Raw genomic sequence first — 23,205 nt, 5'->3', positions numbered from 1 at the left:
ACACACATTTGTGTATATATAAGCGTGTAATGGTTATAACCAGTCGAGAGACCCGCTGCACGTTCCCGTTTTATTATATTTTATTCATCGCGTTATTATACTCGTATATTATTGTTCAATACTGCCTCGGTGCGCGGTCGCGTGATGGTGTGCAGTGGATATATATACCTACCTACGGTGAAAAAGAATTTTTCATCTGTTTGCGAGGTCGCGTATAGCCTGTACAATTACAATATATTGTAGAGCTTTACAGCCCAATACTATTATATACGCATCACAGCAGCATATGTTATATTAAAGGTCTGTAAAACTCTTATATCTTATAAAAAACCCTTAATCTCACTATGAAACACAATTATTTATAAATAACTTTAATATATTAAAGTTAAATAATAAATACAGGTTAATTTTAAATTAATATTATAAATGTTATGACACTAGATTAAATTTCCTCGGGCTTTTGGAAATATTCAACTGCAATATTATATTCAATAATGTATACAGAATTTACTTTTTTACCACGCTGTACAATGTAGTACCTTCATCCAAAATATTATTAGTCCTTTTCGCCATTTAACCGAAATTTTTTTGATGTTCAGAAGGTTTTGTGATAGATTTGTCATTACATAATTTCACCAGAAAAAAAGGTCTTTGGGGAATCTATCCACATAATCACGCCAAAGCTATGTTTTGTTATATATCGATCGCTTGGAACATAATATTAAATATGTATGTAATATTTAATTATGTAAATCGTTTGATTAAAACGTGTATGTACGAACGAAATCCGAGACGCGCAACGTATATTTGTCCGTAAAGATATTTTATTATAAAGGTATGTAATAATAATAATAATAATATGTAGGTAATACGAGATAACACGCGTCATTTATACGTCGGCAGTGTGCGTATAATAATATAATGTATAATTCATTAGTATCTATAAATAATAAGGAGTGGTAAAGTGATGGCAGTGTCACCGACTCAATATACGCACGCCTTTTTTATAATTACATTTAAAGATTGGACTGTTGCGATGTCAACGGAAACGTGTATGTGGAACATAGAAACTTTCATTACAGCTGGTAGGTAGCTGATTATAATATATTATTATTGTGTTTGTAACAGCGGTACCGCGGGCTAATGTGCATAGCCCGTATATTTTACCTCCTACTGCAAATACACGTCAGCGGTATCATATTATTGTAGGTTAATAATGTTAATATGGGTACATCATTACCACCTGAACAGTCTTCAAAGTAAGTAAAGTGTACACACAATAAGTTGTACCTATGATATTCTATAAAATACAATACTCTATATTATAATTAATCAGGATTTTTTGACGTCGGGGAGCGTAGACCGGACGTGACAGGCCTAACAACGAGTTCAAAAAAATATCTCGGTGAAAATATATACATTATGTAAATACATTTGATAAACATAATATATTATTAACCACCATAATCAAAAACCTATATAATACCTATAATTACACAAACGGAATGAACGAATTCGCTCGTTTTTTAAGTATGATATATTTTATGTATAAGGTATACATAAACGTCATAACCTGTAAGCAAACAAAAGGTACTATAGGTGGTTGGTATTTGAAATTTTAGTTATTACAGTTGTATAGCAACATAATATTACAATTATTATCGAGAAGTGTTTGCTTATTGCGTTTAAATATTAAACGAATAGTATATTATTAAAGTAATAAGAACTACACTATAACCTACACAATTACCAGGCTTGTATATAAAATCTCATAAAATGTTAATCACGAAGAACGAAAATCTGCAGGCTGTGTTGAAATTCCAAAATAGGTATCTGCAGGCTTATAAACGTTTGAACAATCAAAGCTCATCAATCATCATAATATAATATTTTATATTAGTACCTATACACATTCATGTCTGATGTTAAATTATTGTATGTATATAGACATTATTTGTATATATCTAGGAACAAACACCAAATAACGTAAATAATTTCACACAATTAAATACAAACACTTAAGTCTCTTCGCGACTTCGTATACATATTGCAGTATACGTAAAGACACGAAATAAATGGTCGGGAATGACGCAATAGCTTAATATACTATTATTATAGGTATATTATTGCATAGAATGCTCTTTTTTATCCTCTGAAACAATGGAGCATACAATATTATATAACTAATATTATGGCATGGATCATGCAATAATATTTCCCTAAACAGACACTCGTAGATATGTACAGTCAAACGTACAAATAATACGATACGATTCTCCCGATTATGCAAATACCTAACTATACGCGACGACCGTCTGCTAACAGACTGCCCAAAATGTAAGTTTCGTGGGTGTCTCGTGGACAGTAGGGTCGTGGAGTTAGGGTGCAGGGGCAACGTCGCTGCATATCTCCGGGGATTATTATACATTATGGTGTTGTTATTATTTCTGTGTTCTCGACATCACAGGCACAGAGGAAAGAGTCTGAGGGTAATTTATCAATCATTGTGCCATGTATCACGTTTACAAGACTGACAAACTCGCACCTACGGTGCGTGCACCTCAGGGATTATAGGTGGACGTTCGATGCGGGTATACATAAAATATTTTCTTATTTTTAGGAACATAAATACAATAACATAATGTGTCTACAATATATTTATCGTACATATTATCATATATAATATACGTCTCTAATGCACTCTCGATTGATATGCGTCCGAATAATAATAATAATAAAACGGCCGAGTCACCGCTGTTGTACGTGGGGAAAACGGGTAGGTATGTCGGTCGTGCGCATTATAGCGACTATATATAATATAACATATATATTATATACTGTCGGGCGGTAAAACCATCGTTTTGTAACAAGTTATATTGTCGCGCGCACGAATTGCACGGTGGCGGCGGCAGCGGCGGCGGCAAAGGATTACAAGAAGGGTAACGAGTGTTACGCCGAAAGGATATATTATAGCCCCTATTAGGTATATACATTGATAAACTGCAGTTAAGGACGATATATTATCGCAACCCCGCGGGCAGAAAGGTTTGTGCGGACAGAGGAAAAAAACGCACAGCGTGATTTCGGGTCTTATGAGTATATATATACATTAATATTATTAGATCCACACTGAGGATACGGCGGGGGTATACACTATGTGACGTTTTCTCTTATTCCCGAGGACAATATAGCCACGAAGGAGTAAAGATACAGCGATAATAGAGAGTGAGAGAGAGAGTACGCGGAGAGAAAAACGTAAAAATACTCCAGCTATCTTTTATTTACAATGAATTGTGCACGGTTTTTTTGTGTGTATGTATAGTTGTATGCACACACACACACACACACACACACACACACACGTGGGAGACGCAAAGTATTTAGCCACAATATATAAACGACGACGATCGCGCGACGTAACCGATGGGGCGCGGTGTGAGGTCTTGACGAGCGTGGTTGTATCATCTCTCCATGAAAGGGACAATAGCCGCTTGTATTATATGCCTTTTAACAACGTCAAAACACACACTCACACATACATATATGATATAAATACACGTATTTATGTGTGAGCGCGTATTTTTGGTTCTATATACACACTCTCACACACACACACACACACGCATTATATATACGTATGCACAATAATATAATAACAATATATATAATACGCGTTATATACGCGCGGCGGTCTGTCTCGGTATCTCGCGCTCGCGCCTATACCCATACCAGCTATGGCGTTTGAGGAATTCACGAGGACTATTAACTTCTGCCGCGGCAGCCGCTCGCCGCATTATATTATTATTTTATCATCGTCATATACACACGTCGTACGGTTAAAATATATATATACAATAATATATGTATATATATAAAATATGATATCGCCATATGGGTATATTATATTACCTACCTCCTATACGCACCTATACATAATATATTATACGCGCGAGGTGGACCTACAGCGGCGAAATCAACTGCGGTAACGCACGATTAGAATATAATATATATTATTATAACATAATAATATGATCGATGTGGTATAACAGCGAGACCGCCCCCTTTGTCGTGACGTCATCTGCCCCTTCGAGTTATCCTATAAGCGGTTAACCTATATATGGATAGGTATATTATGTAAGGAATGTCATCGTCACATGATACTATACCTATATCATATTATTATATAGTTCCGGTAGACGAAACGTCCGGCAATACCGTATAGAATATTATAGTTGCTTACATAACATATAATAATATTATAAGACTATATATGTATAGGTATAATGATTATAATGTACACGCCGTGTTTGATTGAAAATGTTACACGTAGGGTGTATAAGTTATAACGACCATCGTGCATGTAAAAATGCGAAATCTGATGTCATCACGGGGTGCGGTATTGGGTATACGCGAATCAATATTATAGAAATTCTAACGACTGTAATTGACCCAAGTCTATAAAAAAAAACTAATAATATAATAATAATATAATAGTTATAAATAATAAATAGATTATTATTTATTACTGTTGGTGGGTCGTTTCGGAACATCGATAAAACGTCATTAATAATAACTTGTGTCCTGTGTATACTTTTATACCTATATTTATGAATGTGTGTGCCAGGGCATGCACGATGCGTATAAACACGCGATTCAGTTTTATATTATTTTATGCGGACGTCCCTTGTCGAACTCGTCCAAAATGTATAATACCAAATCAATAATAGGTACCGTATGACACCGTAATGATATATTTATAGGTACCTATATTGTAATAACTTATGCCTAATACTTAGTGCATTTTTTTTATTTTCGTACGAATTAACGTGTCGTATGATATTTTCTTATTTTATTGTTAGGTATATATATCACCCACCCATGTGAATACTAATGCAACGGGATAATAGTTAATATAATTATACGATAGTATTGGTTATTATATTATTGTATAAAAAGGCATAAGTACTACAGCCTAAAACAATATCACTAAAACATTATTTTGATGATTGCATAAAGTATTGTGTATTTAATTCCTATTCTCTATCTAAAATCAGTATGATTATTTTTTGAAAAGAATTCAAGAAAGTAAATAGCTGGTACTTATGGAATAAGTAATAACTCATATGAACTCAATCGAAAATTAAAGCGATATTGAACTCGACTCACAAACACTTTGTACAGATTTTACAAATATACATATAGATTATAATCGATTAGAATTTAGTACCAGCATCAAATACATACTACAGGAACAAGAACAGAAAACCTTTAGGCCAATTTTAATCCATGAATTTCAATACATAACAAATTTTTTGCAGATTAAAAATATTTGGTTGATAATTGTATTCTATAGGGTATAAATATATATTTTATATATAGACATTAATTAGAGTTCAGGACTTCAAGCATTTGCTTTTTTTCGCCTTTACTTAAAAGTTAAAATATTCCAAATTACCAACGTTCTAATAAGTAATAAATAATAGTAGGTAGGTAAAAAGGAAGATTTTAAGAATCAACCAGCTTTTTTTAAGTGAGAGGGGTAAACATTTTTAAATTATTATTTTCTTATTTTCATGTTTTAAAGTGTTTTTATACTTTGCGCTTATTTTGATTATTTTAGGCACTTCAAGTCCTTGTATATAGAAATTATTTTATTCCATGGAATATGCTTATATTATAATATAAAGTGTAAGATTTACACACACAGACATATTATAATATATAGGTAGGCACTTTGCAGCTATAAATTATAATGACGTTTTGGAAAATGTGGTACTTACATCTAAATGTATGGATAAAATAAAGGTAACTATTGAAGTGCGCATTGCCATGAAATGCGAATATATACCGAACGTTATATTACCTAATTACATAATATTTTACATATATATAGTATGATGCATACCTTCCAGTTTTGGTGATGATCATTTCCGTGCCCAGTTCGTGAAATTTGGACCAGAGCTCTTTTGAGACGGACTCAAGGTAGCATTCCGTGGATGCCAAATCCGGACTGGTACATTTTGCCAACATTGTTGCCAGGTTCTTGGAGGTGGCCTGTGCAGAATCGTGTGGAGGCGGTGTCCGGTCACCATCTTCAGATGAAGCGCTAACCGTTTCTCGACATCTCTTTTTCTTCGAACCACTAGCCGTGCCATTTTGCTTTCCGGTACCCGCGTCCACCGAAGACCGGCGATGATAGCGGTTGGCGGCCAAGTCTTCTGGTTCCGAAGTCTCAACGACGTCCACTTCAATGTCCAAATCTTCAGTCCCACCCATCGAACCTTCGCCCTCCGTACCTGCACGAAATTCAATAATGAAATAAAAAAATAATGACATTTGACCAACATTGCACTATAATAGTTGGTACCCTATAGGCTATAATCTCTCTCTCTCTATATATATATATACTTAATATTAGGAATACATTTATAATGTATACTAAATATCTGAAAAATAATAAGTAGGTAATGTTTGTAGCAAAAATAATAATATATAATATGTATGGATACTATGTAAAAAAATTTAGTTCATTATATTATATTCCAGCTAAGTACTAAGTAGTTTTATAAATTATTATATTCCATTAAATTATAATACTGAACATCATCGGTTTTAGTGAAATTCAGTTGGTTTTCAAAAAACTTACCTAGATGATAATAATATTAAGTAATAACAGTATTCAAAGAAAATATGCAATATTATGTATGAAATATATTCTACAGAGTTTAATCGTTGTATTATTATGTATATAAATAGGTAATAATATTATTATCATTTAATTTTATAATATGGCGGCCTAAATAAAGTTTATTTATATTAAAATACTAATTATTAGGCATAACTCGTAACGATATATTATGCATATACCTATACATACCTACACATTCAAGTATTCAACAAATATATTTGTAAACAATTTCAACAAAGCAAAATAAAAATGGAATTTATACAAAATGTCCTGTGACAAAATAGTTTTGTATTTTTATATTAGGTACCTAATCTAGCTATAGAATTAGACAGTTTTTACAATAATTAGTAGATGATGTCAACGCGAAATTAATAAATACAAACACAAAAATTTTTTTAAAAAAATGTAGTTTTTGTTATAGCAATACTAAATTTCTTTGAGTTAATACAAATATTGTGGCTAATATTATATAGGTGTCTACAATAAAGCTATATCGTAGGGTATTGTGGATATTTAAAATCTATAAATTTATTATTATGTGCCAAGTCTAGGTCTGAGAGTTGTAAACGTCGAAAAAACATGAACCACGATTACATAACATTAATATATGCATTAATAAGTCGAGTAGATTTATAATAATATATAAATATGTTGGCACTCACCGAACATGATGTTGTGTCTCGAATCGGCGGCAGTGGCGGCGGCGTCATCTTTGCGCATAATTGCGTCGATCGAAAAGTCCGTGGGCTTTTTGATCGCGCTGGCAGGATGCTGTTCCTGGTTGGCCGTGCCCATTATCATATTATTACCGGTGTTTAGGTATGGTTACCGTACCTATGCGGCCGGCGAAGCGGTAACGAAAAACGGACGGACGGATTATATACCTAGGTATCCACGACACGGTATACCAGGACAGGACAGGCGAATCGCGGTCCTAGAATAATATGATATTTCGTGGATACACCTAATGCTGCAGACGGCGAAAAACACTCGCAAACCGTTTGACGAAACGGAATGTATTTTCGTAACTGCGGGTCAAACGCGAACGGCTGCGGCGTCAGCGGCCGTCGTCGACGTCGACTTGCGGACCATATCGTGCCGTTATAATAATATTATATAATTATGGAAAATAAAACGCGGCGGCGGCGACGGAACGGACGTGTCGATAGCGAATGCGATCACCGCGCCCGTGGTCGACTGATGGGTACAGGTTTGGTATACGGTTGCGTCGCCGTCGTCGGTCGTCGTGTACGCGGTGCGACGTGCGTGTGCGGTGTGTGCGCGGCGTGTGCGGCCGGTCGGTCGGGTTAACGTTGTGATACTAAAACGCGGCGGCGACCAGTGCGCATGTCGAGACGTTCGGTGGTGGCGGCGGCCGCGGTCCCGCAGAGCACAGCCCACCGGCAGCGACCGCGGGGGGGTGGGGCGTGGCCGTCCGGATATCGATCTCGCCCCCCCAACCCCAACCGACCGGCCGACCGCTCGACGGGGCCCGATCCGATGGGCGTGCACCCGTCGTCCCGCTGCTTCTACGCTGCCCACAAATACAGCGCGGCGGCGGCGACGGCGATAATGTGTGCGGGCCCGTCGTTGATTTTCTCCGTCCTCCCTCCCCCCCTCACCCCTTCATCAATGACCGACGAGCAACCGAAACCGCAGCCACCCCCCTCCCACCCACTCACTGAAGCACGTTCATCGCCCGCCCATTAAACGCCGTCTCGGCGCGAACACAACACGACCGCTATATTATTATTATAATACGTAATAATAATTTCCGCGCGAGTTTATACATATACATTATAATATACAATGTGTATACGCAGGTACCTTTAGCCGCAGTGTTTTTCCGCACAGTTTCGTCGCGCAATTTGCATAATAATAATAATTTGAAGTATAAAATGCGTGATATTCTTATTTAAAAAAATAAATTCTCGACGCCCCCTCCGGTCGTTGGCGAAACAATATGCGCTGCAGCAGTTTTTCGCCACGTCTATATAGTTTATATAGGTAGCGAATATTTATATATCACTGTACCACTTTCCAGATTATAATAACTTCATAATATATAGTGTAGGCGACCTACCGCGTTCAGTATGGCATGGCGAGAACATATTTTTTTTAACCCTATACCTAAAAGTACCTACATATATTATTATGTTATAGGTAAAATGCAGTAATGCACCGCACCAAACGTCGTTCCCCGGCCCCCTCGCCAATAATCGATCTTCCTACGTACATATTACTTATTGGTTAGGTATGTATGTATATATCCATGTATATGTAGATTGTAGGTGTTGTAGAATATTATATTATATCTGAGTACCTACCTATGTATACATATATAATATATTAATATTATATAGAAAAAGGGAGTAAGGCACAATAACAGTGGTCAGTTCTACGATTCCACATGCTTTTTATTATTATTATATACCTAGTTAGTATTATGGATTTTTCTATCTAGTTTTCACGCTTCAACGGAACTATTAAGGTATAAAAAACCATATTTTATATGAACAGATAATCCATAAACAATATTTTTCTGATCGAATGATAAATTATAACATGCTGATAAAATGTTAATTGCTTGTATATAATCATTATTTTATCATTCGTAATTTCGTTAAAACGATATTTTGCAAGAACCAGCATAATATAATATATGCAGTTATTATAATATCGATGAAAATTATTTTAATGTCAATATGTTCAAATATTATATTATATAATAGGTACCGGGATTTTATTTAATAAATCTATATCTACCTACATTGAGTTTAAGCTCTATTTAATAAATAATATATGGTTATACATACCTATACGACTATACCTATATATATATTATAATTAAATTATAAATCAAGTTACGCTGTATACATAATTCCAATAATATTAAGTTAATATCTTTTTATTGGCTTTATTAATTACATAATTTATTAATTTTAATTTTAAATTAAGGCTTCGATAACTCAGGTCATTAGCCTGATACTGTGGGGGAGGGGGGTATGGCAAGGATTTGTTACTAAAAATCCCGGGTGGTCACCCATCCTGGTACTAGTGACACCAGTCGGTGTGTACACTCTCGGAGCATATTCGTGACTGAAAGCAAACACCACGCCACAGTTAGATAATTACTTATACATAATTTAGGTGTTTGGAAATATATAGGTAGGTCATGCTTACAATTCCAAAAGTTTTTAGACAGTAACAATACTTCATTATTTTTAAGTTTATTAGAAAAAATATCGTATAATAAGACTGATGAAAAATAAAATAACTTGTTTATGTTACACCGCATAATATTATATGATTGCGTTTCTAGCGAGTATATAATATTTTTTCTATCATAATGTAAGTATATATACTTATATATAGTAATAATATTATTACTATATATATATTCATATGAATATAACATTAACCAGCTTCATATTATTATATCATTGGTATGACATGCATATATATATATATAATATATACTATATACGTAGGTACTTATGAGTGATGAGTTATGATGGAATTATAATTTTTTAGTAAATTATATTCTTTATTTAAACTTTTCTTTATCGTCTACGCTTTTTTTTTATTATGATTCACAGTAGTTTTGCCGCACATCACACCTGTCACCTGCCGGAAGTCCACCGTCACCACCCGCGCACCCATCATCGCTTGGATAACAATTTTCTACTTTATTATGTTAACATCGGTAAAATATTTTATTAGAACTCTTTTAATGGTGATAATAAATGCTTTCAACAATAATTAAAAATAGTTTTCTGGTATAACCACGTTTGAAAGTGCACATCAACAACAAACAAGGGACTTATAATAGACGTATTATATAAAGTAATTAGTACGTTTCCTTTTATATAACTCCTCAACACCCATACTAGCGCTGGTGCATGTGTTGTTAGATTTTTATTACAGAATCCTCGGAGACGCTATCAGTGATGCTATACTCTGCACCACGAGAGAACGCTACCGCGCATTTTCCGCCAAGACTGGTATAAACTGGGTGATAAACGTCTTGGACGACAATTTTCGCAGTACGACGATAACAGTGTTAAATAATATACAATTTTTAAACTACAATATCACTCATACTTCTACTTAAGGTAACATGCTGTATTATTCATGCATGTTTTTTTTGATAACTTCACAGAGTCCGGACAAAATAAATATACTGTTATTTGTAAATAGCATTTATTGAATAGGATAGAAAATAATGTTTTTAATTTGTTTTATTTATAATTTGCTGTATTTATATTTTATAAGTATACAAGTTTTTCAATATAATAATGATTTATTGATATATCATATAATAATTATATGATCATTCTACCAAACAATTTTCTATAACAAAAAAAAAATATATTAAGTTATGTTAAGTTAAAATTTGTATTATTTTTCTTACCTACTGGCTACTTGCATATTATACCCCATACTGTTAATTAATTTGATAGTATGTTGATATTTAATTTAAATACCTACATCACAATACATATAAAACAATGAAAATTGCTCTCACTTTTTATAACCTAATATCAGTTTTACTCTTCTTTCCAGTGATGTATATAAATGATAGTTAAATGCAAAATCTCACAAAATAAAATAATAAAATATGTGAGTCAAATTTAATGCTATATAGATCATATAACAACAACGACAGTGTGTATTAAATTTAACTCTCAAACGACAGACGGTTTTTAAATTTTTCTACAAACGAAATTGCAAGGTAAGGTGAGAGTTAAATTAAGTCTTATTTAAGACGTTCGAGGCAGTCTGCAACTTGTTAAATTATTAAAAAACTTATAACGTGATACCATTTAAATAACATAAAATAAAATAGGTGTAACAGAATTCTATTCATAATATAATTAACGTTGGTCAATGGTCAGTGACGGTTGTCAGGAACACGTCGAGTGACGCCGGTCACTTACAAAAACAGACTGACTCGCACACCGTTATCGCGGTCGTGCAAGCCGGAGGTACGGGTCCGGTGTATGCCTCAGTATGGCTAATCTCGGGCACACCGTGCCTTACAGATATTCACATTTATAAAACAAATAAATAATAGCACTCGCCCTCCCTGGCCAGAGGGATTGCACTCAATCCCCGTATGGCGTAACAGCAGTAAACAAAAAATTAGAACTAAATAAATATTAACCCACCGCGGAACATACAGGGAAAATTATAAATCATAATGTACAGCGTAAATAAAATAAATATCAACTAATCTGTTCGGTAGTCCGGTGGTCTCTTCGCCCGTAAGGTGATTCTCTAAAGTTTTAGTCGATTTAGTGACCTTTTCCACCAGCGTTTTTAAACGCACGTTTATGAAATGCATTGGGAGAAATACAAGTGTACTCGTTTAAACGCGCGTGAACGTGATATCTAGCTTCTACGTGCGTTTTTCTTTAAACGCGCGTTCGATAGCAATCAATTGCAGATAGTTAGGACGTTTCCACGGGAAGAAAAACGCGCATCTCGGTACCAACTATCATATAAATATATAATTTATGCGAAAAACGGGGTTGGTACAATTGACAAAAGATGAAGAAAATCATGACTGTCAAATTATAACTAATGCTAATTGCTAATTGTTTTATTACGAAAATACAAGTATAGAAAATCGTTTTTTTTTCTTTTTTAATTTCTTTATCAACTATGGTCTCGAGAAACGAATATGTTGAGACTGAATTATTTATAAGTACTATTGAGAATGAGAATGCGATATGGAACAGTCAAATTGCTGAATTTAGCCAAAGAAATGCCAAGACAAAGGCCTGGGAAAATATATTTAAAATATTTTACAAACATTTTGACGATAAACCTATAGCAGAAAAAAATAATATTGGTAAGTACATTAAACATAAACTATACTTATTGTTCATATATTTAAAAATATAATTAATACTTAACAGTAGCGGTACTTAATATTAATCTCAATGTAATTATTTTTTATAATTCTAATAATACAATTTACATGTAGTGTTTAGTTGTATAATAATACATGAATAATTAATATTCATTATTATTTTATGAACAATCTGTTCATAGTTGTTTATGGTTAAGTACTATACATCGGAAAAAATAATTTAAATATTTAAATATTATTAATTAATGTCTTATATTTTGTTAATTGATTGTCATATAATATCAAATATGATTGAATAGTAAAAACTAAATGTTTTAAGTGCAAATTGAAATAATGTATTAACTATCGTGAAGTTGGCCCTCCTAATTACTTCAATTTCTTTTAAATCTATGTAATTATTTTGCAAGTTATTTGCAAGTATTTGTAAGTCTATTTTTAGAATTTGCAAGTCCAAACTTTCACCGTTAATCCAAAAAATGTAAAGATGGGCCAACTTCACGTAGTCGCCTCCATTTTGACCGAGAACTTCGAAATCGGTATCAAACGAAAGCTAATGATTAGCAAGTATTTGAAAGCCCCTTTTTGAAATTTGCAAGTCCATCAGGCGGCCACTACATTTTTGAACTACCTAGTGAAGTTGGCCCACCCACTTTGTCTAAGAACTTTGAAACCAGCACTGAGCAAAAGCTAATGATTAGCCAGAATTTGCAAGTCTCGTTTTAGAATTTGCAAGTTTATCGTACGACTGCTATGCAATGGCGTAATTAGGAATTTGGTTTGGGGGGATATAAGTTTTTAGCAAACATGAATGGTCATTATCAATACTTTGATCAAAATGTTAACGGTAAAAAAAAGTTTTTTTGGGGGGGTCCATCCCCACTCCTTAATTACGCCCCAGCTGCTATGAGCTTTGATGTTTGAAAGTTGGCCCACCCAAGTTGTCCCAAAACTTCCTAATAGGTATCAAACAAAAGCTTATGACTACTTATGACTACTTTTGTTCTTAGATATACAGTGACTGTACTTATAAAGAATACTTTATACTATAGACGTACGCAGATAGCCTACAATTTCTGGTTCGAGGCTGGAACAATTACCATAATGCCCAAATACTTCGATAGTGCTTCAATTTTTTTTAACACACAAACATACAATCATACATTTAAATTGTAAACAAATAACTGTGTTATTGATATCGATAAAAATAAAAAACTTATATGGATAAAAAATCTAAATATAATTAAAAAAGCTAGTTGAATAAAATACATCTACATTTATAAAAAAAAATATAATTTAAATAAATAATCTAAAATGCACGAAAAATCTAATTAATCAATTATAAAAAAGTCAAGTTATATTTTTTTATCCAAATTACATTTTTTATTAAACTTGATTTTTCAAATTAGTTTTTTTATTAAATCTATATAAGTTTAATCAACTTGCATTTTTTCATTCCATTTAGATTTATGTATTAATTTTAAATTTATTTAATAAATTATATTTTTTCAAAATAATATTACAATTCAAATTACATTTTGAATAAAAAATGAACAATAAAATAAAAATCTAATTTAGATAAAAAAAAGTTATATTTTTTAATTCTTTTTAAGCTTTTGTATTCAAAATAGATTTTTTATGAAATGTAGAATTATTTTATTTGACTTGATATTTATTAATTCAATTTAATTTTCATTATTAGATATAGATTTTAGTGATATTCCACGATTTTTTTTTATGGGATATAAGTGACGAGTTGTATAGAGACAGAAACAAGAAAAATGATGGATGGATGGAAGTTGCAACTGTTATATTTGAAAATTTTAGTGAAAAAACTCAAACAGAACAAAAAATAATTAGTGAGTATCATCTGATTACTTAATTTATTTTAATATGATATTATTAATTAATTATGTATATTACTATTAACTATAAAAATAAACATAGGTATATAATATTTTAAATTTTTTCATTCTGCCATGCCACTTGTCCTAATTCACAACTGAAATAATTTGCCAGTGCATCCCGATATTTGTTAATAGATCCATTTACGTTGAAGTTAGTATCTAGTTCGATGTCTTCCATACCGGTTACTGTTAGAGAATCTTCAAAATCATACCCATCACGTTTGCGAACGAAATTGTGCAAAACGCAACAACATTTTACAATATCAATTGCTAATTCTACATCAACATCCATTGGGCGGTGAAATATCCTCCATTTATTGGATAAAATTCCAAACTCACACTCTACATGGCGTCGTGCACGTGAAAGTCGATAATTAAAAATCCTTTTATTGACTGGTAAGCATTTTTCTGCATATGGTCTTAACATATTTGTCGACAACCCAAAGGCTTCGTCGCCCACAAATGCATATGGCATAGGTATCTGAATTCTGAATACCATGTATTTGACTAGGTTTTGGAATATTCGGAGAATTATTTTGTAGATGCTTATGTTAAGTTGAGTTTTTAAAAATTGTAGAGTCTGAGTCCTTCTCAAACGAACAGACATCAGTAAACGTGAAACAATAATTAGAGTCAACCACCGCTAATAAAACCGCAGAAAAAAAGTGTTTATAGTTAAAATATTGAGACGCACTTCCACGTGGTTTGATGACTCTAATGTGTTTTCCATCAATAGTACCTACCTATGCAATGAGGAAATTGTGCTCGTTGTTGACAACCTTCGGCGATGTTCAGCCATTTTTCTTCATTTGGTGTTGGTATACATTCATCGTGTATAACTTCCCATATTTGCAAACACACTGTCCGTATGATACCAAATAAAGTCGATCTACCAATTCTAAATTCGTAGTATAAATCTTGAAGACTGTTTGTACTACTCAGGTATCTGCAAATAGGATATGTGGATAAAAATATAAAATAACAAAAATAAATATACGCATACAAATAAAAAAATCGCAAAATTAACCAAAACATTTTACTATTACATTTTATTCTAAATTAAATATTTCATAAACGTTAACTTTTTAATCCCAAAATAATCAACAAAAATATTTAACTGTAATAAAATTAATACATCAAAATAATATTTTATATCCAGTCCTACCTATATAAATTATATATTTTTTTATTATGATGTACGAACTGATACCATGATACTAAACATGATGCAGCATAAAACTAAATCCTGTGTTTTTTTCAATACGTTTTACACAGTACAAGATCTTATATCAAAATGGAGAAGTGTACGCGATAATTATGTCCGTAGTTTAAAATAACAAGAAGAATGCAATAAGTCTGGCAGTGGTCGAAAAAAATACGTTACATTTTTGAAGAACAGCTCTCATTTTTTAAAAAAAATAGAGAACATCGTCCCACTGCTAGTAGTATTCAATCAAATTTAAATGAAGAAGATGCTGATGCAACACAATTGTCAGATGATATGGCTATAGCAGATGAATGTTTGACAGATGATCATTCAAATACTGCAGAAAAAACTCTTTTAACACCTCCACCCACTAAAAAAAAGAAAATCAACTTAGAAGAAAAACTACCTTTGTTTTTGGACTCGAGACAAAAAAGTAGTTATGAACCAAACCGAGATACTGATGATGAGGACCTAAACTTCTATAAATCAACATTGCCATTAGTTAAGACATTGAATATGGAACAAAAAATGCAATTCCGAATTCAACTTATGCAGCTTCTACAACGTATAAAGCTAACCAATAACACACCTCCATATTTCCAACCACCCGGTCCAATTTTCAACCACAATTCTGGTGTACCGATATCTACATTAAATCATAGTTACAACACATCTATGCCCGTGTACCCGTCTACAATGCAAGACACGCCGATGTACAGCCATGATAAATTGGCAAAAACAAGTACAGCTCGAATAATTTCACCTTTGTCTTCAAAAAATTCCGTTACTGGATATTTTAGCCAGTTTTCTCCAGACGAACAAAACTTAGCATCAAATACGTCATCAAGTAGTATGTAACTTTCAAATAATACACAACCTAATGTTTAATTTTAATTTGTTTGTTAATCAAATGCTAAGGATCACAAATAGCATACTTAAAGGTTTATTGTTTTTTTTTTTCAATTTTTTATGAAATATAATTTTAATAAGTGCAAATATTATGACTAGGTAGTTATTTAATGTAATTATAAATGATAAAATTATATAATTATTTATTTTGTATATTTTATTAATTTATTACCTCAAAGTAACTGCCAACATCTCTTCTGCTGGTATCGCAGATCTCATACCTGTATCTTGACGCATTATTTTCGTTTTACTTTTATTGAATAGTTCGTCAAATTTGCTTCGTGACATGCAAAAATAATTAAAAAATTTCGCATTGTCAGCTCTCAGCAAGTTATAAAGGTTGTAAAATGCACCATTTAATAATCGTTCACTATTTATTGGGTGAACCCACCATTTTCGATTCACGCGTTTTTTTTTCGTAATACTCGTATAGCGGAGTACACAAAAATCGCAGTATCCAAATCTTCCATCTTGTAAGATGCGAAATCAACAACTGACGTTATATTCTACTTTCGTGTGACGAAGGTAGTGACGTCCGTTACAACTTAACGTCCGTCACAACGTCCGTACTTTCAACGCTCGTGTGGGGCCTTAATTGAATACTTCAATGTTAACATTTTATTCTAATATACCTAATACGTATAATTTATTAAAATTTTTTATAATAGGTATAATTTATTACAACTTTTTACTGATTTCTTTTACATTTTGATGAAAACGAAACACCTAATTCTTGATAATATTTTTATTGTGATAATAATATTATGATTAGGTTAGGTTAGGTTAGGTTATTACATTATTATTTATGTTTAAGTTATATTTGATGTATTATAACATACCTAACTAGTCGTATTTGATTTAATTTAAAGATCCTGGTTACACTATTATACCCAATATTCAAGGGGCAACAGTGTCGGGAACATTATCTGAAGGGCCATTGCAAACATTTTCAACAAATAATAGTGCTTCTTTGTCATCAGCAGTAGACTCCACTTTTCACAAAGAAAATAGTTATACAGATTTGCAACCTTTGACATTGCTCAATTCAAATACTATAGCATCTCTGATGCAAGCTACAGATTACATGAATTTACCAACGACAAGTGAATCTTCAAATCCAGTATCACAGGTACATACAGTTCAATGTTCTTATAATAAAATGTACTAAACAAAATCTAATTATTATTATATTATATATTACAGAATCTTGAATCTACGGGGTCTCAAAATCAACACTTTCCAAATACTATTGAAAAATTATCTTATCCAACAATACAAAATTCATCTGAAGGTAAGGTTAATTTGAATATGCCTAGTAAAAGTGATGAAAATGACCAGACATTTAAGACATTTAAAATCAATTCATAAACTAATCATAGTTAAAATAAATTACTTTCAAAAAATTATACTAAAAATTAGTTAAGGGTCTTCGACAGTAAAACTAAAACCTAACAACGCTCACTGTGTTATCGGTCGTGCCGCAAGTCGCGTCCGTCGACACATTTCCAGGAATAAGGAGTGGGGGATTTAATAATCTTGATCGCCGATTAAATTGTTGAGCAGCACAGGTTGTGCAACAAATTATTTTATATATATCATTATATCAATAAACATGTTCTAGTATTTCCATATTTACGGCTTCCAAGGCAGGTTTAGAGAAATAACATACCTATACAAAATTAAAGCCAAGATCTTAATCTAAGTTCATACCAGATACATTTTGAAATAATCTAATATTAAGCTTTTTATAACTGTTTTAAATTCTTAAAATATCAGTTCCTTAATAGCTTGTGTTTAATTAAAAAATAATAATTATTAAAAATGATCTGGTGTAAACACAGAAGACTAGGTAACGAGTTCAGATCAGTTTTCAAAATTGAAATCGAATAGATTGAACAGTGTTCATTTTTGGAAATTCAAAGACCATTTTAAGCTTGTAGGTATTTTTTTTTTTTGTTAATGCAATGCATCTCAACATAAATTAAATTATTATGTTATATTATGTTATATTATTATGTTATGTATATTATTATTATAATTATTATTAAATTATTATTATAATTACTATTCATTGTTGCAAAAAACACGGCAAATTGCGTTATAGGAATGTTTTTGGAACTCTAATGGAAGTTCCGTAAGAACGTTTCAATGTTCCTTAGGAATATTCCTTTTACATAATCGTAACTGTTTTTTGCACGGTGGGTATCATTCTACCAAACAATTTTCTATTACAAAAAAAAAAATATATTAAGTTATGTTAAGTTAAAATTTGTATTATTTTTCTTACCTACTTGCATATAACCCCATACTGTTAATTAATTTGATATATTATATATTATACAAGAATGTTATCTGTATATACGGCCACTTGCTCTAAGTAATGTTCAACTTTTTCCAAATGAGTCAGCACTTACTTACTTTATACCCTACAAGAAATATAATGGACATATTAGACCAAATAGAACTAAGTTGTAGGATCGCTACTCTAATATGCGAAAAGATAGTAGAAAAGATAGGAATTAAATAATAACGTCGTAAAGAAGTCTGCAAGTATCATAAATATTACTGATAATATTTCTGATCAAGTTTCATAATATATTAGTATTATTTTTACCTGTACCTATAAAATAGTATTTCGTATAATACAATCTAATAGGTACCTAAATTAAATTTTAAATTTGGTGTCTGTGTCTTTTCCTCGCCTCTCACACAGTAACAATTTTGACCGGACAACGACAATCAACGACTGTCGACTGAAGTCATCGCAGGCAGCGTCACACAGACAAAAACAATTTTAAATATTCAATATTGTATGTTTAGGATGGCTACAACTCATTTACTTTTTTTAAAACCAATTTGCGCACAATTTAAAAACCATTTAATGTTGCCTTTGTATTATACTACTCAACACCTAGTTACCTAGTAATAATCAGGCCTCCCAAATCAAATTTTGAGTCCCTGTACTAAATGTATTTGCGGGTCCTATAAAATATTATTTAATAGAATATGGGGGCTCTGGTAGTAATACTAAAGTCATATTTGTTTAGTTTTGCAATCCGGTGCGTAACTCGTGGCTGATTACGGTCCAATAAGAATATCTAACGTTTTAATAATAATGCTGCAGATATTACAAACTATAATTATTAATTGATACCCTTGGTTTGAAATGAGTGTGATAAAATCGATAATGTATACGTAATCATATAGGATTAATCGATTCTCAGTCACGTGGTTCGTCGTGTTGTTTCAACTTTGTTTGTGTTTGCGTATTAATTTATAATGGGAAAAGATAAGTTATCCGCTATAGTGCAGTTTCAAAAAGTAACATAATATCTAAATTCACATATTATGGGAAAAAAGAAGATTTTGAGGGAGAATTGTTTTTTTTAGTTAGGTACCTAACTTACTACTTACTAAAGTACTATTTTTACTGGTGCGTGTTACCGTTTATATGATTGACATTATATTATAATCGTAAATATTAAATGGGATTACTATCTTAATTTTTAACTCACCGTACATTATAATGTTAATATTGAAAGCTTGGAATCTGAACTTAAGATAATACCCAAACTCATAAATAGACATCAGATTGATAAAAAAAAAAGGAAAATTAACACTATACTTGATTTCACACAATTATTATTAGTGTTACAAATTGGCGTTCTCTGAACTATATTTACTGTGTACCATAACAATTATCATTCTTCCTTCCAGTGCTGGGGTGGAGAGAACTTTTTCTAGCCTCTGACAAATTAAAAGTTATTCAAGAAATAAAATTATAAACACAAGATTATCAAATATAGCAATTCTTTCTAATGAAAAAATTTTTTTCTAAAAACCTAGATATGGAAAAATTTATGGACAAGCTTTCTGCTGCTCATCACAATAGAAAAATAAAGCTTATATAAAATATTTAATTCTTTTTTATTTTTTTTTATATTACTATTATGTATCAATTAATGTAATATGTTATTATATAATTCAGAAACTCACTATAATAGTGTTCACTGGTGCATGAATCATTATTTTTTTTTCTATTGATAGAAGTTCAATCATTGTTGAGCTTGTACCTTCAAAAATCGACTTGCCCTTTATCACCCCCTAAGAAAAAAATTCTGGAGCCGTCCCTAGGTACATGTTGTAATACACATATATAATTTTCTGAATTTAAGGTAATTAGAATAGAGAAATACAAACAAAACATTTAGAAAAATAAATAATATAACAATTTAACTATACAGTAAAATCTGTATAGTTAATACAGTAAAATCCAACCACATAAAATGTGGCATCATTTGACCACGCAAAGTATCCATTTCCAAATTTAAAATCAAATACTATTGTTTTTTGGTCCAGTTCTTAAATTGTATGGCCTGAAAATGGATAAATTCTAACTAGGGTTTGTGATCTGCATAAAAAAAAATGCCACGCCATGGGTGTGCATAAATATAGAAAAAGAGATATTTCTGATCTGATTATAAATTAGTCTCTCAGATATATAATGAAAAAATAGGTACCATATATTGTCATATGTGGAGTCCAAATTATAATCAAACATATTATAACGGAAGGAAGGAAGAAAGACTTACGTGTTTACCTATATTATTGGGACAAAATTAACATTACATTATTCTGATATGTGATGCTTATAATAACACGTATATGAGAACTCAATTCTTATCATAATTTATTACAATGTAGGTAGGTACCTACACCAACGCATATAGTCAAATAAACTGTTGGCGCTATTCTAATTAAGTTAATCGATCTCATATAACATTATAAACACAGATAGATAATCTTATATTTTTTATGTAAATTTTTTTTTGAAAATTCTTATGTTGGACAAATTAATTTCAATTACTAATTATTAATTTTTTAAACTTGTTTATACTTAAATGTATATCGTAAAATATACAAGATACCTACTTATGTACAAATAAAATTAAAACATAAAAATTATCCGCATAATGGCACTGATAAATGGAATCAATGCATTGGCCATATGCATGGCGCCACGCCACCGTACGAGTATTAATACGACTCGTGGAAATCGATCAGTCTAACGAGTAGGGTCTATTTCCACCTATTTCTATGTAAACCATTACTGTAAGCACTGTAACTCTTCGAGACTAATTTTAAATAAAAAATTATTCCGAACATAGGCGATGATATATATGCTTGGATATAATAATGTCCTACAAAATCAGTATTGAATTAAATTTCGCAAACACTTCACGTATGTATCTGTACCTATATTAAATATTAATAATAATATAGGTACATCATTTACTCTCTGCGGCACATCATCGTCGACGCACGCATAGCACAATACAAACATTTCGTTTTATGTTTTATCATATTGTATTATGTAGGTACCTATACTTGTATTATATTATTATTATTTATTGTGCATATTATTGTTAAAGATACAACAACGAGCAGATTGACCCAAACTCTTAGCCATAATATGCGCTCGGGCCGGTGATATTATATTATTATTATTTATTACACATATAATCGGGATCCTATTGCGATGATAATGACTTGTAAATTGACTCGTATCATTAGTCTATTGTATGGTCCGGTATCACAAACACACATGACAGAATATGGAGACGACGATATAATAATATAATAATATAGAAGGTATTATTATATGTGTATAAAAAGGCCGACAACCAACATTACAGATGGTTTAATATTTACCGTCGGGGTCCGCGAAATAATAATAAAACATATTATTATAAATTATAATCGTGTTCTCGCCGTGTGCGGTAATCGAAGTCTCCGATTATAAGATCCCGAGTGTTATCTCTATGACAAAGAGTATAAATCACGATAGCTATATAATATTCGTGCCAGTGACAAGTTTAGCCGTACATCGCAATCGTGCCGATTTCGACGTCCGAAACCATTATCAATATTTTCAATGATAAAACGATTTTCGACGAAAAACCCAACAACCCAGTTTTGAAGGGCGACAATAATAAAATTTTTTTTTTGTAGGGTTGTTAGTAGGGGAGGAACGTCGAAAACTCGTTTTTGTATGTGTGGCAAGGATTCGTTGCTGAAAATCCAGGGCGGTCACCCATCCGGGAACTAGCAACGCCGGTCGTTACGTAGGTACACTAAGTGCGTTTCCGCAATTTCGTGTACGGACACCGCCAGCGCCACACCAAGCCACAATATAATAATTATTATAAATTCTTCAACAGACGTTTTGATAATATTATGTATTATAATATAATGTTGTTTTTACGCGTCGGCGGTATAGGTATAATATTATTATTATTATATTGTACGTCGTAGCAATCACATTTCAGTAATTAATTATTAATATTATAATAATACGAACACGCCGCCGTGCTCACGTCATAAATAATATTCAAATCTAATATTCTATGTATTAGTCATAGCACAGTTACAAGAATAATCCGATAATCGTTGATAACCATTGCGATTTATGTTATGTACCGAATAATATTATGTTGTATACGCCACAACCGCATCCAATGAATAATACAATTAATAATAACATAATTCGTTTTTTTTTTTACTCTGGTAACTCAAGTTCGACGGTTATGTTAAAATGAATTCCTGCGGCAGTCAAACC

General features: G+C 32.0%; 1 protein-coding gene across 1 annotated transcript in view; it reads right to left on the bottom strand.

Annotated features, from left to right (window-relative positions):
* Positions 1-8,007, bottom strand: part of LOC132933514 (optomotor-blind protein-like) — a 61,411-nt gene extending 53,404 nt beyond the window's left edge. Inside the window, exons 1-2 of the mRNA XM_060999790.1 lie at positions 7,351-8,007; positions 5,906-6,296 (exon numbers count right to left, since the gene is read on the bottom strand). Coding sequence (XP_060855773.1) covers positions 5,906-6,296; positions 7,351-7,489 — 530 coding nt within the window. The 5' untranslated portion in view covers positions 7,490-8,007. The remainder of the gene's footprint in view (positions 1-5,905; positions 6,297-7,350) is intronic.
* Between the last annotated feature and the right edge of the window lie 15,198 nt (positions 8,008-23,205).

The sequence above is a fragment of the Metopolophium dirhodum genome, chromosome 1 (assembly GCF_019925205.1).
Source record: "Metopolophium dirhodum isolate CAU chromosome 1, ASM1992520v1, whole genome shotgun sequence".
Classification (NCBI taxonomy): domain Eukaryota; kingdom Metazoa; phylum Arthropoda; class Insecta; order Hemiptera; family Aphididae; genus Metopolophium; species Metopolophium dirhodum.
The sequence above is the reverse complement of the archived record's forward strand: the minus strand, read 5'-3'. Positions and strand labels throughout refer to the sequence as shown.